At 42.1% G+C, this 21,821-nt stretch overlaps 1 protein-coding gene across 1 annotated transcript in view; it reads right to left on the reverse strand.

Moving 5' to 3' along the window:
- zcchc2 (zinc finger, CCHC domain containing 2) overlaps window positions 1-20,840 on the reverse strand; it is a 107,569-nt gene extending 86,729 nt beyond the window's left edge. The window contains exon 1 of the mRNA XM_084326060.1: window positions 19,682-20,840. Within this exon, the coding sequence (XP_084182186.1) occupies window positions 19,682-20,575 (894 nt within the window). The 5' untranslated portion in view covers window positions 20,576-20,840. The remainder of the gene's footprint in view (window positions 1-19,681) is intronic.
- Window positions 20,841-21,821: the final 981 nt, after the last annotated feature.

The raw sequence follows: 21,821 nt of genomic DNA on the forward strand, positions 1-21,821 counted from the left end.
TTGAATTGAACACGACTTTGCGTGAAAATAATGAATTGAACATTCTAATCATTAACATGTCAGCCTTCAGAAAGCAGACAGGCTCTCCCGTTGACCATTTGACAAATAAGTGTGCTGAATTTAACAAATAGATACTATAGAATACTCCAGAGTAAGACACATTTAATTAAGCTATATGATATAGGCTGTGATATGTAGCTAGTGTAGCGTTACACATTAACGTTGTGATGTGTAGCTAGCTAATATGTAGCTACTAGCTAGCGTAGCATTACACATTAAAGCTGTGATAAGTAGCTGGAGTAGCATTACATATCAAGGCAGGTACCAGCAATGTTCAACAGCTCATTACTCAAAACTTATCACAAAGCCATCCGTTGCGGTAGGCTACAGTAATGTTATCATAACATTGTGGTAGGATACAGTAATGTTATCATAACGTTGCGGTAGGATACAGTAATGTTATCATAACGCTGTGGTAGGCTACAGTAAAGTTATAATAACATTGTGGTAGGATACAGTAATGTCATAAAACGTGGTAGGCTACAGTAATCTAAAAGCCCCGTTTGGAAATACTTCAGATTTCGATTTTGAACCTTGAGACAAAGTTTTATGCAAGCTATGTAAACTACAGCTGGCCTACCTTCTTTTTTTATGCTAACACTATTTTGGGAGTTCTAGCATCAATAATGTTAAGTAGCCTACTTTTCAGTTTTTTTAAATAGCACTTTATTGTACATCATCCCTCAGGGTAAAACTTCTAGATATTGAATAATAGAATAGAGACAGAAGCGTCATGCATTTATTTTTTCTTCTTTTTATGTTCATTCCCCCATTACGCCTTTGGGTTATGGACATAAATTTGGGTGTGGGGGTGTTACGTGTGGGGTGTGTCTGTACCCTGATCAGGTGTTCCCAGTGTGTGATGTGTCATGTTGTCTAGTTGTAGTTCCCTGCCCTGGTCGTGTAGTCTTTATCGTTTTCCCTCCTAGGTGTATCCATTTGCAATCAACCCAGGTGTGTCTCGTCATCCCCTCCTGTATAACTGTTCTGTTATCCCCTGTGTGAGGTGCTGATCCTGTTTGTACAGCTCTGTGTTTTGTTTGTCACTATTTTATGTTACTCCCTTATTACAAAACCATGGTAATTATTAATTAAATATCTTTTGTTGGTTACTTTGGCTACCGTCTCCTCATTATGTTACATTGACAAGACAACGAGCATTCCTTCAGTCAATGGTAACGTAGTATCCCCAATGGTTTGATTACTATTTCTAAATTTATAACGTCTCTTAATGAGTGCTCTGTTAGTGGATAAAATGTGATGCAGCTTACTAAGGCAGGCTTTCCCAAAGTGGGTGCCATGATGACGACAGTCTAGGGGTGTTGCCAAATAGTTAAACCCTGCTTATTTTCAAAACACATTATATGGCCATTAGCAAATATTTTCTGAGTTTTTGCAAGGGACCGATAGCTAACATTTTGATGTTTCTCGATCTGCACTGTCCCTATTTTTTTCTCAATGTATCTTTTAGGTTAGGTTAGAGTAAGTTTGTTTAACTGTATTTGAAAGTAAGACAAAATAAATTGTTGCCAATGATGAAACAATAACGTTTAAAATATTCATTCCAAATCACATTGTTGAAAACATAGTGTGGCGATCGGTGAAGAATGAGGCAGTTCGACTTCTCTTCTGGAACTTCATTGACCGCCTGGACAATTATTCTCAACAGAAAGTTACCACTGGGTTTTAATAAAAACAACAACAAATCACTGGCTAGCACTAACACTCACTTTGTATGGCAAGTTAACTACTACTGAATTCACATATTAGCTCCCCTAAGTAACTAGCTAGTTATCTTTCATTAACGTAGTATAGTCCCCATGTCCCCACTTTTCGGTTACAGTAATCTAATGTTGGGTCTTAAAATCATATTTTTTCATATAATCTTCTTGAATCAAGTGTATTTTATAGCTTAACATATAGCATGAAAATAACCAACATATTTTCTTTGAAGGTGTTTGTGAAATACATTTTTTAAATGTAAATGTGTGTTTTTATTATAGAGGTGTGGTTATACTTTTAATCTGGATTGCCTAGAGTCCTAGACTACATGTTAATCTAATGTTAATCTTAATCAAGGATGAGGACTATTTCACCATACATGACGAATCATAACTTTTTGCTCACTGATGGGGTCCCATGTTGTGCAATAGGTGCCCTTTTTTCATTTTGCCCCTGCCCTTCAAACAGCCTGAGTTCACCACTGCTTGCGAATTATGTTAACGGTAATGTAATTAGGTAATGTAACGTTAGCAGTGTTAAAGTGAGATTGTCTGAAGGACTCGTCTGCCAACAAAGTTACATCAGATCAGAGAACAAACGTATTCACAAAATGGATCACCATTCAAGACTCCTGTTACCAATAAGTAGTACTTATGACCATTTCCCCTAACCATGTTTTCATGCATTTCTTTATGACTGCACAGTGCACATGTATTACATGATATGGCTATTAAATTTTACATTTGGCCGGTGAATATTATTGGCCACGTTGGCCAAAGAAATTACTAGCGGAAATCCTGCTATAACCTAAAACTATTTTTTTAGAGTCAAGTTCCCCTTTTGGCAGCAACACACATTCCGTCAACATGTGTGACTTATAACACATCTTTATCATGTTGTGTTGACAAGCAGCCTAATTCCAGATGAGATTTGTCCCAAACAGACGTGTTGAAAATTATACAATGTAGACTACAAGGCGTTTTAAACAGTGAGACAGGACAAAGTAGGGATGTTCAACACTACGTCTGCAATCCCATCAGCAGCAATAAAGGCACACCCACTACACTCAAACAAGTGAGAGTTGAAAGCTGCAGACATCACATCCGTCAGGTGTGCCCTGTGCCCCACCCCCAACACACACACCACTGCTTCATTGTGGTTCAACTTAAAAGCAGTCCAATTGCCAGAAGAATATGCATTATTATGCTGTCTTCCAAACGATAAGTGGGTCTTTGATCCCAAAATAATCAGGCAAGGTGGTTAAAAAATGTTCTCCCTTTCTTTCTCACACACAAAAACTAAAGACTCCTATCAAAACATTATGATGGCAAAATGAGCATTGAGGATGTATTGTTGGTCTACTCCCTAGTAGTGTTGTCAAAAATATCGAAGTATCGATACATATCGATACTGAATATTTAAAACGGCTTCGATACTCATTTCCCGAAATACCGATACTTTCTGCAGTATCGGTACCAGCTGGCGAGTGTTCTACAGCAAGTTGTTGACGCGCTGTTCAGAGCACGCTTGCCCCTCCGCCTGCTCCGAGTCCAGCCCTCCCCCTCACAGAGCCGTCTTCAGTTTGTATTTGTAAACAAACATTTTAGCTGAAGAAGATGGCAAATGCAGAGCCTCCGCAACTTGTGCTTGTGGATAAAGAAAACAGCAGAAGTGCTGTTTGGAGGTACTTCGGGTTTGAAGTAAACAACGAAGGACAAGCTAAAGCTGCCCCAATGCTATTTGCAATCTTGTTGAAAATGTAACGTTACTAAAATGCTCAGAGCATTCTCTCTCTCTCTCTCTCTCTCTCTCTCTCCATCTTTAAATAAAAATCGAAACTGTTACTAACTGTAATACAAACAGTTCAGTTTGTCAGGTACATGCAACACAGATTACAGTGTTTACATCTGTCTGTTTGAGAAAATACCATGTTCTGCATCTGCAATAAAAATGATTGAAGTGAGATGAACAGTTATTTTTAAATGTGTGATCTAAAGATAAACAAAGGGTTTTAAAAGTGTTATATGTATCTTCTCTTATAGTACCAGAGAGAAGCTGAGGAGAATCAACCAGCAACAAAAGCTAAATTTGTTTAAAAAAAATAATAATAATATATATATATATATATATTTTTTTGGTATCGAAATGGTATCGAAGTATCGATACTTTTCAAAGTATCGTATCGAAGTAGAAATTCCAGTATCGTGACAACACTACTCCCTAGTCCCTTACACTTGATACTTCATACACAAGTAACTCAAGATCTCGGATACAAACACACATGCATGTGCACATACACACACAGAGCTGTGGTCGCTGCTATCTGTGAGAACAGGTCAGAGCTGACTAACACACACTGACAGTTATCCCTAGGTGAAGGTCACACACACACAAGACTCCAATCGCATATGGGATTGAGGCTTAAATATGCACCGTAGGCCTACACTACAGTAGCGACTACACATTGTTCTCTGATCAGTCTCGTGTTTTCCCTTCTGACAGCTGCGGCTGGGCTTAGAAGGCTGCACAGTGATCTCAAAGCCATGTCGGGAGGCCAGTTCACCCCGAGTGACTGGGGTTCTACATTTCATAGGATAAATACAAGCCATGGCAATAAAAGCATCAAGACTTGTCATTCAAAAGGCAAGCAAGGGGATTGGGTTTCAGAGTTGCGGCCAACGCTTACTGTACGCATGTCCTGCCAAATGCAATAAACCAGCTACCACATCAAGTTATGGTTTTATGGGTTGCCGTTCATGTACTCTCTCACTCTCCTACCCTTTTTCTCCCTCAGCCTCCCTCCATCGCCTCCTTAATTCAGTTTCCTCATCTCTTCTCTTCTCTCCCTCTCTCCTGGTTCCTCTCCCTCTACATTCAACTAACTGTTTTCTCTCTCTCCCCGCTTCCCTCCCCTCAACGCACACGCCCCCCCCACCCCTCTCTCTCCATCCATCCATCTTTGTATTTAGCAGCATTTGACACTGTCCAGACACGGAGTGGTCGCCTAAATACGGCAACAGTGATTTTATATGGAAACAGCGCAGAGAGTGTAGAGTGGTGCATCTGATCTGCTGTAGCTCAGAGGAGCCCGGGCCAGGCCCCGCTTCACCAGAATGACCTCACCGCACACGGACGCTCCTGGAACAGGGGAGAGCCAGCGGACATCATTACATAGTGGAGATGGAAGGCTGAGGGACGGAGATTGGAAACAATGCCGGTTATGCCGCGTTTGCCAGTCGGTCGGCTGGATGATTAGATGGATGGATGATATGGACGGGTAGATAAGATAGTCGGGCTGGCTGGATGGATGGATTTGAGCACGCTAAAAGGAGATCATCTGAAACCAAGTATGAACTGGGAACTCTCTGATATAAATTAATGGGAGAATTGTGGCCAAAAACAATAATAGAAATCACGGAAGCTACATTGTAAAGTGCATTGAATGTCTTCACACTGCAATGTGTCTTTTCAGAAATCAGCGGTTTCCTGTGATAATCCAAAAACCTTGTGAGCAGTTTCAGAGGAACTATTTTCTACCACAGACAGTACACACCCCATAATAATATATGGTTGGTTGGTGTACATTGGTAGAAATTGTTTCCTAAATGAATCTGTTCACAACAAGGTCTATGGGTTATCTTATCTTGAGTGATTGTGTCGTGATTTATGGAAAGAGACCATGCTGTCGTTTTTCCAAATGTTTTTTTTATTTTTTATTATTTGAGCACAAACCCAGTGCCATTCAGCTCTATTGTAATGGAGTGACAGCAGGCATTTAGAAACTCTGAAAAACAGAAAAGCCCTGTTTCAACAGCAGGAACTTTGCCCGAGAACTAGGAACCTTTTGAGGAACTCCATTTCCGCCGCAGGGCCTAAATCAAGTTCCCGGGACATTAGTTGACCCCCCAAAATGTCCCTGCTCAGGCCGTTACAGGTACTTTCCAAAAGGCTTGCAGCGTATAACATTCTGTTTGGCCGAGTACTCGCAGCATTTAATTTCTACTGCCATTTTCAAAAATGTTGAATAAAATGCAAACCAGTTAAATATTTGCTGATTGATATACCTATGCATTAAAAAGAATCCCCAGAAAATATCTTAGTTACATCAATATTGTGTTGGCAGAACAGTCTCATGTTTGCAGGTTAAGAATTTCAAGTTCACCATTGGCCATTTTACCACTCATGATGTTGTTATCAACCAGGGAAAGTTTAGTGAAATTCATATTTAGAAATTCATCAGTCTAGTGATCTATGCGGGAAAACTATACTTTTCAGTAAATCGATTAGTTACATCAATAGTGTCATGGCACAACAGTTTCATGTTTGTAGGTTAAGTATTTTTACATCTTATATTTTCTATTAAAGGTCCCCAGTTTTGCTATTCCTTTCACTATTTGGGCAATTTTACACAATTCCTGTGAGTCTATGGAACACATCTGTAAGTTTTTTTTCAAAAAGATTCATTGTTTTATATTTCTAATCAAGTACTCTAAAGCAGCATTTTTCCACTTCAAGATTTCAAGCTGTTTTAGGCTGGGCTCCACCCATACTCGCAAAGCGCTTTGAGTGACAGTCACCCACACAGCGTGATACATACGAGCGAGCGAGCGAGAGAGAGAACGAGCGAGCGAGAGAGAGAGGAGAGATCGCTCTGTGAGCGTGCGTGTGTGAGCGGCTCGACTCGCGATTGTGTGTAAAATGCAGGTGGAGAGATAGAGAGAGAGAGATTGCTCCGTGAGTGCGCATGTGTGTGTGCGTTGTGTGAGCGGCTCGACTCGCGATTGTGAGTAAAATGCAGGTGGAGCGATAGACAGATAGAGAGAGGGAGAGTCAGGGACTAGCAGGGTTCGAAATTAACGGGGGCTTGGGGCATAATGCCCTTGAAAATGGATAAAATGCCCTCGAAAATCAGTTAAGGGGGGCACTTAATGCCCCCGACAGTTTACTAATTATATATATTTATCCGGTAATGGAGCGTCTGTGTATCGTATACGGTTCAGATGACGCGCAAATAAAAAAAATCATTTGGCGGAGCCGGTGTTCTGCACTGGCTGCAGCAGCAGCAGCAGCCAGGTGCTAGTCAGTTTGATTTATATTGTGCGTGCCATTTTTACACAATCTTCATTACGACTTTAAAAACATAGCCATTAACATTACATAGGCCTACACACATCTTGCCATAGCGTTAGCAGTTTGTACAATGTTTGTAGCTGTTAGCTAGCTAGCCCTTCACAACAACAGCTAACACCGTAGCTACTAGCTACTGTAGCAGAGGAGGAAATGGGAGTCTGAGAGGCGGGGTGTTTAAAGACAATGATAGGCGTTTATTCAACATCCAAGAAGGCTAACATACAACTGTGTTTTACTAACTCCAACCGGGACTATTGCCGCTTTCGCGCTGCTTGTTGACGTTATGAACTGCTCCTAACGTGACCGGAGCTGAAGGTGGCGGTGCCACACGCTAAAATGTCCGTGGGGACCCGGCGCCAACCCATAGATAGTTCCAACTCACCGAATTACGTAATCCACCACAGTTGCACTCAATATTTAAATAATGTTAGTCTAAATATATGTAGACAGAAACACAATAATTTCAAGCAGAAAACGAATCTTTCCATTAAGAACTGACAAGCAGGGAATTTAAACATGGTTGACATTGTTTTTGTGTGTTTATATTAATTAAAAAAAGGAAAGTCTAGTGCTGGCTGAGCATATTGTTTGTTTGCACTAAATTAATACTTTGACAAATGTAGCCTATATTTTTCAGTCAGTTCGGTCTTTGTGTGCCAAACATTATTTAAGGCTGTAAACACTGTAAACCTTTTATTTTATTTTTAATAAATGAGAAACATGTTTAGATTTGAGTGTTATAGAAAAAGAAAGCAATACGCTTGGACCAGCACTCACAGATTTTGGTATATTTAATGGCAGCCTGAAACAAACATGTTTCGGAACGATTATGTTCCGAAACATGTTTGTTTCAGGCTGCCATTAAATATACCAAAATCTGTGAGTGCTGGTCCAAGCGTATTGCTTTCTTTTTCTATTATACTCGACGGGATTTCAGCACCCAGTGTTATAATTTGTGAGCGCAGTCTATCTTGACTTTTAGATTTGAGTGTTACATTTTTTTTAATAAAAATTAACGTATATCGAACTGAAAACCGTGACCCCAAATTCGTGATATGAACCAAACCGTCCATTTTGTGAACCGTCCCACCCCTACCGTTTATCATAAAAATGCAGTGCCCCCGAAATACAAAAAAAAGCCCCCGAAAATCAATTAAGGGGGGCAAAAAAAGCCCTTGAAATTTTTTTTTAATTTCTAACCCTGGGGACTAGTGTTGTCAAAAATATAGAATTTTCTATACATATCGATTCTGAATATTTTAAAACTGTTTCAATACTCATTTCCCGCAATATAGATATTTAATTATTCATAAAAAAAAATAAAGTCAGGCAGTTGCATTGTTTATTTCAATACCTGTAATAGTACAGTAGTCCACACACACACACACACACGTGCATTCAGTTAAGTTGGAATATGACTGTAATACAAACAGTTCAGTTTGTCAGGTACATGCAATGCAACACAGATTACAGTGTTTACTTAATTTCTAAGATTATATCATTTAGTTATTTTTAAATGTGTGATCTAAAGATAAACAAAGGGTTTTAAAAGTGTTATATTTATCTTCTCTTATAGTACCAGAGAGAATCTGAGGAGAATCAACCAGCAACAAAAGCAGAATTTATAAAAATATATATATTTATCTTTTTTCTCTCTTTTTTTTGTACATTTTAAGATTGAACCTTTTTCACTGTGGTATCGAATATCGATACTTTTCAAGGTATCGTATCGAAGTTCGAAATTCCAGTATCGCTTGCATTCAGGGAGCGAAATTAACTTTTTGACTCACCGGCCAGTGGCGGGTAGATGGGAAGAGTCTACCCGCCAAGCATATTTCTTACCTGCCAAATTTTTTTTGATTAAAAAAAAATATATATATATATTTTATATAATTTTTTTTTTAAATAAAATATATATTATATAATCATACTTGTAGTTGTATTATCTGCGAGACATCGCCACCACGCAATAAGTCAAAATGCTTGCTATCTGCAAACAGCTCCACTGTCTGTGTGTATACTTGAGTAGCCTCCAGCTCCAGCAAGGATTCTCCGGCCCTGCAGCTAGACCCTATATTCAGCTAGACCCTACATTCAGCATGCAAGGATTCTCCGGCGATGCAGCTGGACTGGACCTATTTATAACGTTACCGTTCTTTTGCCAAATCACATTCAACATGCCCTCAGCTAGAATACGCATTCAATCAATGTTATAAGACATTGATATCAGGAGCTATCTGTAGCTACTGCTAGCCCGGTAGATAACGTTAAGACAATTTAGTTTACTGGGACAGATGGATCAACGTAAGCTAGCTAAGCTAGCTAACGAGGGACCGGAGGTATTATGCACTCGAGTAGACTATTGCTGGAGCATTTGTTGATATCAGCAGCTATCAGTAGCTAGCCAGCTAGATACCGTTAGACAATGCCTCGTCATGTATTAAACTAAAAGTGAATAGTTGACTGGGTCATTGTTTAAACAGTAACGTTAGCTCTTGGAGGTCCGATATAGACTAGAGCAGATGGAAGTAAACAAGCCAAATGATAGCTTCCGATTGGTCATTTGCTTTTTTTCTCATGAAACCAGTCACGTCACTCCACTGTGATTGGACCTAGTGCGATGTGGGACTTGTAGTTTTTTAACGATCTCGCGGCGGAGAAAAAAAAGACGAGCGGCTATAATCTGTACTCGCACAAGAGTATCGTTATGAAGTTATGAACTACACGTCTACACGCCACACGGCGGGCAGCCCTCTAAGTGTCATGCGCCAAAGGTAAAAACAGCCCGCCCCTGGCGGGCGGCGGGCTTTAGTTTCTGTCCCTGCTTGCATTCATTTATTTATTTGCATTTATTTTAAATTTGTTGGACCTTATGGTGTTCTTGTTTTGTTCTTGACTTATTGTTATGTTTCTTCTTGACTTGTTTAAAGAAGACGTGTCCGGCCCATGGGGACATTAACGTGTGTTGTCGGGCCTTACAAATAAATTTTATTTGATTTGAACACTATCAAGGACAGGGAAACCGCTTCCGCATTATTCCCACTGCTCCGTTGTTGAGCGAATTGTTGATTGTGGGCAGTGACTACAACCAGGGGCTGAGATATGCAGATCAGTGCCTTATTCACGTCAGCAAAACAGTCAAATCAGAATGGCTTAGTTCAGTGGGGGAGGATCTCGTGACATCTGAACTGGAGCAATCCGCCAAAATGAGAATCTGAGACAGACATTGTTGATACAACCCCACATTGCTAGAAAACAATGCTAAACACTGGAAAAGGCTATTTATAAGACAGGGGACCTTTAATTATTCAGTTCAGGAGTGTGTACAGAGCAAATTGAAACCACCTCCTGCACGTCAACACGGCACTTTGCTGCTCTAGCCTCAAATGGTCTGGTGCGACACAACACTATGCGCAGCTAAAACACTTAGCACATCTCCGTGCAAGCCACAGTAGACTTCTCAACCAGGAAATGCACACATCAAACCTAACATTGTTAATGATGTTGCGTGTTCCTGTTCAATGCGATGGCCAATATATGGCAAAGGCGTATGCAGGGAACATTGGTCTGTTCATTTAACTGCAATAACGAAGATCTGATCAGAGCAAATTGTAGAGGGGGGGCTGAACTTTTCTGTCAAAACTGACACAAATCTGGCTGAGACGGCCACATTATCAGCCGTGTGGGCTGTCTTAAATACTTCAAAGCTTCGTTCGATGGCACAAGCTTCGAACATAAAAAAAAAAAAAATTACATTTTTTTTCTTTGTCCTCAAATCTTGCGCCTCCATTCCAATGAAACGAAAGTAAGCGGCGCCTTCCCGCCTCCATTCCAATTAAATTAAATTAAGCGGCGCCTCGACTCCACCTCTCTACAACAAGCACGTGGAGATTATCTGTGTTGAAAACAACAAGGACATGTGCAGCAGACATGTCGACGAAGAAGCAAAGCAATGCCGTTTGTTATTTAAGACTATGGGACAGATTTGTGTTCATTGTGCTGTTTTTTTAAAGTGTCCCGACGACCCATATAAAAATAAAATATGTCTTAATAAAACGTGCTTAATTAAGTCGAATTCTGCCTTTGTCTCCATCAACTACATATAAATATTTATATAATTGTTTGCTTGATAGACGAAGGTTGCAACATAATTATGTAATGTCATGTCGTTGGCTGTGAGAGCAGCCCCACTGCACCCAGGCAGCGCAGCCGAGTGAAACCTTGTTGGCTGCGTCACAGTCACGAAAGGGGCTACTTAATTAATTAATCCAATCCACTTTATTTATAGAGCACATTTAAAAACAACAAAGTTTACCAAAGTGCTGTACAAGTCCCACAACATAAGATAAAAAAATATATATATATATTAAAAAAAATTTATAATTTTTTTCTCTCTCAAAGCTTCGAATTAAAATCGAAGCTCTGCCCCCCGAAGCTTCGATTGCCAAAAAAAGCTTCGAAGGTCAGCCCCCCGTGTCCTGATTTGCTGGCTCTCCCTCAACCAGAACTCAAACTGCAGCAGTTGTAAACTTTTTAGGGACCAACTTTCTTGCGCTGTAGCTTGTCATCTTGCTTTCCCTTCTGAGGACAAAGATTGTCAAATGTCATGATCTCCTGAATCATCAGTTCAGAGAAACCTTCAACTGGAGAGACGAACCGAAAGCTCAACCAGACAGTGGTGCTGGACAAACACTCTTGATTTAGTAATCACTGCAAGCAACTGGCTAGCTGTCAAGACCAATCACAGATTAAATAATTTGCACACCATCATGCTCTGCTTGTAACTTGTTAAGAATAACTTTTTAATAATAAAGAATCTGCAAATGTATCATTGTCCCAATTCATCACCTTTTTTTTTTTTTTTTATCCATTGATATACCATTTACTGTGCCTCTTGTATCCAAATATGAGCCAGTTTTAGGAATACATGTATTAAATGTTATGGTCAATACTTAATATCATTATGATGTGGTCTGTATAAAAAAAAATTTCCTACAGTAATCCATTGTGTCTTCATGTCTGTTGCTGCAGGCTATTCCAATGCTGTTATCCAAACAGAACCTGTGCAGCTAGACAGATGATTGGTTGTTCATCTGCCCAGTTCTGCGCAATGGACCAATGTTAATGCATTTTAAAAATCACCGTCATCAGCTGATATGGCCAGTTTTGCTCATGATGGAACCAATGCAGATAAATCAATAATAAATCACTATACCAACCAATACCAATATGGTCACAGATATATTTTTAAACCACAAAATGTAGTCGACTGTACTTGGAGTAACACTGGGAGTGGAGTGCAGGCCCCAGAACTGAAAACATCCACACTGCTACAAAAGTTGTAGAGGAAGTGATGGAAAACAGATACAGTGGGAGAGAGTCCCAGAAAACCGTTTTTCATATCATAGTATTTCTAGGGGCCACTAATAATTTCCCAGCAGGCCTCTTGTAGTGGCTCCCCAGGGTGAACTTTACACACCGCTGTATCTACAGCAAGCAGCTGAACCTGTGAGGTACTGTATTATATACAGCAAGCAGCTGAACCTGTGAGGTACTGTATCTACAGCAGCCAGCAGCTGAACCTGTGAGGTACTGTATCTACAGCAGCCAGCAGCTGAACCTGTGAGGTACTGTATCTACAGCAGCCAAGTTTCAAGTTTCTTTAATAGTTGTCATACAGAAGTACAGAATACTTTTATACAAAATGCTTCTTACTGTTACGCTCCAGAGACTGTGCAAGACAAGATAAGTATGAAATAAAATAACATAGTATAGCATGTAAATTAGAAGTAAAAAATTAGGTCACAGTGTTCAGTGTATCTACAGCAAGCAGCTGAACCTGTGTGAGGTACTGTATCTACAGCAGCCAGCAGCTGAACCTGTGAGTAGGGATGGGTACCGAATTCAGTACTTTTGAGGTACCGAACCGAAACACGTCGGTACTACAGAGTATCGAATCAAGTGAGATACAGTTTTTTTTTTTTTTTTTTTTACTTTTTTTTTTCATGTCAACGTTCACGCACAATATATGCTTACCTAGGATTTGACTTGATTCAACAACAAAGCAGTCGGAGCAATGACAAGCCGAAAACTGTCGAAATTGTAGTTATTTGAAGTTTGGATTTTTTTTTTTACGACTGAGGTAGGTAAATTACATTTCTTGAGACTAAAGTACCGAAAAAAGGTACCGTGAAAGGTACCCATCCCTACCTGTGAGGTACTGTATATACAGCCAGCAGCTGAACCTGTGAGGTACTGTATATACAGCCAGCAGCTGAACCTGTGAGGTACTGTATATACAGCAAGCAGCTGAACCTGTGAGGCACTGTATCTACAGCAGCAAGCAGCTGAACCTGTGAGGTACTGTATCTACAGCAGCAAGCAGCTGAACCTGTGAGGTACTGTATCTACAGCAGCAAGCAGCTGAACCTGTGAGGTACGCAGTAGGGATGGGCATTTTTAAGAAGAATCCAGATCGATACATGCTATACTCGAGGGATCGCGAATTACTCGAAATCAAAAAACGTTAACTAAAAAAGAAAGAAAAAAAGAAAAAAGATTTTGAATATTTTTTTTATACTTATTTTTTTTCATTCACGTATATATGTTTAAGGAAACCAACAAACAGTTATAATCTTACACATACATGTGAAAAGATATATACAAAAATAAATAAAATAATTAAGAAATAGATAAATTTGTTCATAAAAATGTATAATTGATTTCTTCTTTTCTTCTCCTCATAGCTACGAGTAATACTCACGCCCATCCCTACTACGCAGTGTTTCCCACAGGATTTTCAGAGACTATGGGGGGTGAACCTCTGACCCTCTAGGGTGGTCCGGGGGCATGCCCCCCCCCCCCCCCCCCCGGAACTTTTTTTTGTGTACATTTTAAAGTTAAATGCATCAATCTGGTGCACTTTGAGAGCAAAATAAAGATGCTAGATCTATGAACTTTATGCTCAAAACACAAAATTGACTAGACTAGTGCTTCCCAATCCTCTCCTCGAAGCATCCCAGCCGTTCAATGCATTTGTTAAATTCCACCACCAGCGCACCTGATTCAACTTAACTAGCCCTTTATTAGTTGAATCAGGTGTGCTGGTGGTGGAATTTAACAAATACATGGAACGGCTGGGGTATCTCGAGGAGAAGTTTGGGAACCACTGAACTAGACTAGAGCATACATTTGAGCTATCAAAGAAATGAAGCAAAAGTGGAACCTGTGTTGAAGTGGTTTATTTTTTAGAAAATAAAAGAATATAGTGGATTACTATTACGACTACTACCACTGCCAATACTACTGATACATCCCTATTGGCAAACGTTATATATATTTTCTTTTAATAATTTTTTTGCATTTTTACAGCTTTATTGGTCACGCAGGACCGACAGAGGAGAGGGCGAACAGGAGGAGAGGTGGGGAGGACATGCGACAAATAACGACGGGAGCTGGGATCGAACCCGGGTCGGCCGCGTAGGTGCACGAGGCACTATGGTATGCGCCACAAGGGCGCCCCTGGCAAACGTTATATTTAAACAAAATAGTAAAAAAAAATAATATTAAGTCTAGGTAATTAATGGGAAACCCTGGGTACTGTATATACAGCAGCAAGCAGCTGAACCTGTGAGGTACTGTATAACAGCAAGCTGCTGAACCTGTGAGGTACTGTATCTACAGCAGCAAGGAGCTGAACCTGTGAGGTACTGTATCTACAGCAAGGAGCTGAACCTGTGAGGTACTGTATCTACAGCAAGGAGCTGAACCTGTGAGGTACTGTATCTACAGCAAGGAGCTGAACCTGTGAGGTACTGTATCTACAGCAGCAAGCAGCTGAACCTGTGAGGTACTGTATCTACAGCAAGGAGCTGAACCTGTGAGGTACTGTATCTACAGCAGCAAGCAGCTGAACCTGTGAGGTACTGTATCTACAGCAAGGAGCTGAACCTGTGAGGTACTGTATCTACAGCAAGGAGCTGAACCTGTGAGGTACTGTATCTACAGCAGCAAGGAGCTGAACCTGTGAGGTACTGACTATCAAATCTACAGCAAGCAGCTGAACCTGTGAGGTACTGTATCAAGTCTACAGCAAGCAGCTGAACCTGTGAGGTACTGTATCAAGTCTACAGCAAGCAGCTGAACCTGTGAGGTACTGTATCTACAGCAAGCAGCTGAACCTGTGAGGTACTGTGGCAGGCTGCCACAGTGTGGGTAAACATAAAGGTTGTGTATAGGACTGAGCGGTCATCCGTTGCTGGTGGGGAGGCACTTGTTGGTTGTAAAAACACTCTTAACACACATCACCTGACTCTACAGATACCTCCTTGGTGGCAGCCCTCTGTACCAAGACATAGCCCTCCATCTGTACAGTGAGCCATTTGTTGATGTATTACGTGACTTACGTATTTTTTTCTCTGGGGGGGGGGGGGGGGGGGGAATAGCACTCGTAATAATAACTGCATGGATGTACTGTCCATTTCCTCACTGGATTTGATCCTTTTATCCTCCGTCAGCTCTACAGAGTTGCGTGACCCATATAGGAGCATTAGGTGGGTCTCTCTCGTATGTAAGGCATGTTGCATGGCAGCATTATCTCCATCACAACGTAGGTCTTTAAAAGGGGAACAACTGAAAATGAATATTATTTAGGTAGGTACTACAACAACATATGAGAAAAACGCCTGCACTGTACGCATGCCTGCGCATTCACAGAGAAAGTGCTTCAAAACCATGTGGGGACTCGGGAGAGCGCCATCAACAGAGTCCCGCCTGGCAGCACAACAGGGAGCATGGAATGACAGAGAAATTAAAACTTTACCAAGACTTAATTACCGATTCAATAACAGGCTGAGTACCATTTTCTGGAAAAGGAAACGCTTGTAAGCTAGGACAGGCATAACTTACATTTCTGAGTTTGGTCATTTTCCTGTAGAGCCATCGCAATATTTTGTCATTTTGAGTGAGGAAAAGCACATTGAAAGTAACTGCTACATGTATCAAACCGCGACTGTGCAGTAAAAAGAGCCCTGCCTGCACTGATGCTCTAACTTCCCTTTAGTGGGTATGCTCACAAGATCAATGGACATTGGAAATCAAACAAACTCAGAAATGTAAGATAACCTGCTCTAGGTTAGAAGCTTTTCATCTTCCAGAAAATGGTACCCAGCCCGTTATTGAATATGTATTTTTAAGTTTTCATTTCACAGACATGTCATGGTGCATCCATTTCCTCGCTGAGCTGCCTGGCGAGATTGACACTCAACCCAAAAATGTTTTGAAGCTTGTCCTCGAAGAAAGCACAGGCATGAGTATAGTGTGGGCGTTTTTTTTCAAACATGTTGTATTACCCCCCAAAAGGATATACATTTTCCAAAATAAATGGCAGTCGTTCCGCTTCATGGTTCTCGACAAGGCCTCCTGGGTGACACACAGGCAGCAGGAGCGAGAAGGCATAACTCATCCATGATGAAACATGCCATAATAGCCGGCTGGCTTAGTGCATTTGGGGGTTTGGTGGCGGCGGTGCCATGGTGGCCTTTTGCACGGTCAGAAATAGACGAAGAGGGGGACGACAATTTTGAGCACTGTGACACTGGGGATATGTTGGGAAATGTGTGCATGTGACCGGAAGGGGAAAATATAGGCTATATATTCAGAACTTTCCTTGCTCAAATTAAACTCTTTGGTTGGCTGGGCCACTTTGTGTTTTTCGTTACTACCTAAATAAAAAAAGCTCTGAACAAGATGTTTCCCCTCTACAAATGGCTTCTGAATGAGTACCAATAGTGTCTTTTCCATGCATTAGAACCTCAGAATGGGTTTCAATAGCCTTACTTTTAGCCACATGCTTTTAGTCTTCAAACACCCAATGCCACACTGAGCTACATTGTTGTGTGTGCCATTTGGTCGACGCTTTTATCCAAAATGCCTCACAGCACTATCGAGTGCATACATTTTAGCATGGGTGACCCCAGCCACCAGAATGGAAAGCGTAACTCCGGTAAGTTCTACTTGACAACATTCTAAATGGACTACATTTGATTTACTGTCAGTCAGATGTTGATATTAGCCAACACTGCAACAGGAAATAAAAACGTGAAATTCCAACGGAAATGGTCTATACACAAGCACAGCTCACCTACCCGAAGAAGACATTATCATCTAGACCTCTAGGAGCCATCAAGGGAAAACCTTGACATCCACCCTTCTCAGACCATTAGGTCTTCACTGGATTTGTGCATGAGCATAAATGTAGGGTAAGATATCTTTAATCATCCAATGAACTGAGTATAGCTTACTTACTACAAACTAGTTTCACTTTCAACAACTTAATAGTTTATAAAGCAAAGCCTGGTTCCTATTCAAAAGCTGGGTTACTGTAGCTTTGCACAAACAAACCAAAGGAAATGGTCATCAACTTAGAACATTCCCTTACTTGTTTTCTTTTTATCATTAGCCTATGTAATTAACTACAGTAGTATATTTGCAATGATAGCCTAATTGGCCTATTCATCAGGCAATGTCAATGAATCCGTCTCTTTCTGCGTTTCTGTTATTTCCCTTTCTCTCAAAGTACCACAAACAACTCTCAGAATTCTCCAAAGGATGCAATCCGGAAAGCAGTGAGTGAACGGAATATCTTTCCCAGTTGTGTAAATAAGACTGGAGGCTCTCTCAACAGAGACACGTGGTCCAGTGCTCATGCATGTCCTATTTCTGCTGATGGCACCCATTTCCAGTTTGACTTCCTTGAAAGTACTTGTGGTAAACTAGACCAGGTTCGATTTTAAATGGGACTAAGAAAAGTAGGTTGTGAGTGTGACATAACCTACTATAGTCATTTAGGCCAATATCAGGGTCGGTTGTCTACATTGTAGACTCTACAACATGTTATCATAAGTGCTCCCATTGAAGGGCAGTTGTACTCGTTTTCTCTCTCTCACTCTCTCAATAACTGTCAAACTAAATGAATGTGTGCAAAACAGTTTAGAACCTTGGGATGTGTGTGCTCTCTCTCTCTCTGCGGTTTTCAATTAACTTATTTGCATGGCAGTCTAGATCTCTAGACTGGTTTGAAATCATGTAAAATAAAATTATCAGAAGATCATGTTTTTTGCTATAGGCCTACTGACAACCCAGTCATTTCCCTGGCAGGTGTCATTCTGGGCTATGTAGTGTATATCATTTGTAAACATGGATAAATGGTTACTTTATAAGTAAATGTAATGTTTCTTTGTAAAAACACCTGTTGCAGAATATTCACCCTTGACAGTGGTGAATGGTAATGGTTGGTAGTCATTTAGGTCAGAGTGAAGTAGATTATGTAATGCAATCAAGCAGCGACCTCTGCACTTTGTTTACAATTTATGTTTTGGTCCGATTTGTGGGTTGGGGTTGAGAGGGGATATAGGGGGAGGGTCGTTATTGATGGGCACACACACCCCATGCTCTAGTACCAACTAGAGAGGCCAGGATAAATCAACAGTATAATATAAGTTACCAACTCCACGCAAAATATCAGACCAAAACAAAACAAAACATTAACAAAGTGCAGTGGCAAGCAGGGCTCCTTTGCTGTTTGACTGCACTACATATTCGACCTTTAAAGTTACTACTAGGCTAGCTCGTTTTCACAGGAGGGAGGAGGATTAAAACGTTAGGTCCATCTAGACTGGGCTGTGAAAAGGGCAACGCCTGTCCCGATTCACTTTCCACTTGCCAGTCTGGCTTGAGGGCAAATATGAGATATCTAAGTGACTTTCACTCTCTGCAGGGGATTTCGCTAACGATAGGTGGGTAATGTAAGCTATATCCTATATCAGATCGACATGATCGCTGACATATAGCTGCCTCCCAGAGAGTGCTGTTATATAACGGGATCCCCTCACCACCACCGACACGCACGGACACGTGCACCGTGAACCTGACTGGCGAGCAACACAGACGAGCTAACGTTAGCTTAGCCGCCTAGCTACATTAGCATGAGCTACTTTACCCGAAATGCAAAGGAAACAACATTCAACGCGGGCTCAGCCCCTTTTGTGACTGTGATGCACCGAGTGAACCCACGGTCACTTGCTCCTCAATAGGAAACCAACCTATGTTGACCATGAGGGGCTGGTTCTGGCCGAACCGTTCGTTGTACATGAATCACAGAGACATTACAAAGGTACTCACAGTTGCACGAGGGTTTCTGACAGAGATACGGCAGGGTTTGAAAGCTCGGCGTTTCTAATAAACATTTTAAATATGTTTTATAAACTGATCAACACTGCATTATTTCCGGCGTTGGGTGCATGATGCGCAGGCGCACCAGGCAGCCAACGCCGGAAATAAACCCGTTTTGAGCAGTGTTGATCAGTTTATAAAACGATATTTAAAATGTTTATTAGCAACGCCGAGCTTTCAAACCATCCCGTATCTCTGTCCGAAACCCTCGTGCATCTGCGAGTACCTTTGAAACGTCTCTGTGATACTTGTACAACGAACGGTTCGGCCAGAACCAGCCCCTCATGGTCAACATAGGTTGGTTTCCTATTGAGGAGCAAGTGACTGTGGGTTCACTCGGTGCATCACAGTCACGAAAGGGGCTAAACGCGGGCTGAGCAGAGCCTAGCTTTAAAAAGCCCCTAACTGTAATAATGAGCTAACGTTAGCCGTAAAGCCCCGAACAAGTTCAAGTTGCGCCAAGTTTCGTGTGTGGGGGGGGGCGTGTGGTATTATTATTATGAACGGCACCGGCGGCTCGATCATTATTATTTATTACCGTCGTCTGGGCGTTTATTCGGAGCTGGTTCCGCTGCCTCTCCTCCTCCATGGCGAGCTCGATGTTGTCCAGCTGACCGCGCACCGTCTCCCGCTGGTGGAACGGGAACGCGGGGTGCAGCGAGGCCATGGTGAAGAGCAGCGCCAACTGCTCCAGCGGTCCGCTCACCGCCGCCGCCTCGCCGCAGCTTCGCTCCGCTCTCCCGGAGGAGGAGGCGTCGCGACGCGGCGGGTGGAGGAAGGGCCGATGGTGCCGAGCGGGAGTAGAGGAAGAAGAAGAAGAAAGGGGGTATCCGTGGTGGTTCTTGTAGAACAAGGCGGGATCCACATGGCTCAGTATCCGAAACAGTATGCCGGCGCACTCCCGGCTGTCGGAGCCCAGCAGGGAGAGGCACACGAGCAGCTTGGAGCGCGCCACCGGGTCCACCACCGCGTCCCCCGTCAGCAGCGCGGCGCCCAGGTCGCTCGGGGTGTTGGCGCGGAGCTCGAAGTCCCGCAGGACGTGGTAGTCCTTCCGCGCAAGGTCCTCCAGGCACGAGCCCAGGAAGCGCAGCTCGAGCGGCTGGCACATGTGGAGGAGCCCGCACATGAACTCCACCCGCTTGGCCGGGTTCAGGCGCAGGCCGAACCACTCGAACACGGTCTCCTTGTCCAGCCGCGGGGGTGGTGGGTATAGTCCTCCTCCGCCCCCCGGCGCCTCCGGCCTTCTGTCGGACACCGGGGAGGGAGAGACCGCCGCCGCTCCGGGGATGTTGGTGCCTCGGAGCTCCCGCTGCTCCTGCTGCCGCTGCTGCTGCTGTTGTTCCAGCAAACCGTCGTCCTCCTCGGTCGTCTCGTCGCCGCCGCCTCCTCCTTCCTCGCCCGTTCTCATCGGCGGCAGCTTCATTTTCAGCATTATTATCTTATCAGCTCGACACGTAAAGGCGTAAATCACGGATACGTATACATTATTCGCGAGTCTAGTCGTTTTTTCCCCCGTATAACGCAGAATTGACTGAGGGAAACGGCGGTCCCTCTTTTTTTTTTTTTTTTACAGTGTTTTGTAATAATCACAGTGTCGCGGTTGTCGGAGGGCTGTAGTTTTCTCGTCCCCACTAGACGGTTTACTCGAGTGGCCCGTCAATCATTGACAAACCCCGCCCCCTGTCGACACTGCCTCTGCGCGCTGGGTCCTAAACGTCCACTGAGTTCAGTTATACAAGTGTCATTGTAAGTTTATAACTAGTTATTTATCATTCATGGGACCATATCTCAATATCATATAGAAATAATACTCATTATTATTGTTATTGTTAATCTGTATACTGTAATGCCGATCTTATCTTCAGTTGATAAAACAACCCACTGTAATTTATGTATCTGTAAATGGTTACTTAACCTTAGGCCTACTTCTAATTCTGTTGGACGTTTAGGCTATTCATCTAGCAGCCTATTTTTTGGCATATGTAGCCCAACTATTGATATATTATGTTGATAATTAATAAATACAAAGGACCAACATGGACTAATTATTATGGATTTAATTTAAGATAATATTTAGCATAATAAAAGTGATCAGGTATGAAATCGTAAAAGGAACAATCCTAGTATAATCATGTATTCTCTGGCGTTCCTGTAGGCAACACTGTCCCCTTGTGGTGAAATATTAGCGTTGCAAACAGGCTTGAACCAGAGCTCTCTGGATAGAACCCATAGAATAACAAAGGTACAGGCCCACATAATACTGTAGTGTAGCCAAACCATTATCATCCTAAAATACATCCATATTCACTATGAACAGAATGTAGTAGAAGACAATTACAGACTAACCTGTCATGTCCCTGCCCTCCTTCAAAACCGTTCTCAAAGAGCACCTACAGGTGGCTGCAATTAGAAACTGGCCCCGGTAAATGTCAAACCCCCCACCCACCCACCCACCCACCCAACCCCCTCCAATGTACAGTTTCTTCCCCTTCGGATGTATATTTTTTACGATCTCTTCTTCTTACACAGTACCGTATATTTGTATGTCATAAATGTCTTGATGAATTGAAAATAGAGGACCCTTATGTAAAAAAAGACAGGTATTTTTCTGGTCTGCATCCTCTTAGCAGTTGTTAGTATTGAGCTGTGCCTGTACTGTATTGTACCCATTCTGCAAT

Source organism: Notolepis coatsorum (genome assembly GCF_963971535.1).
Source record: "Notolepis coatsorum genome assembly, chromosome: 12".
NCBI lineage: Eukaryota > Metazoa > Chordata > Actinopteri > Aulopiformes > Paralepididae > Notolepis > Notolepis coatsorum.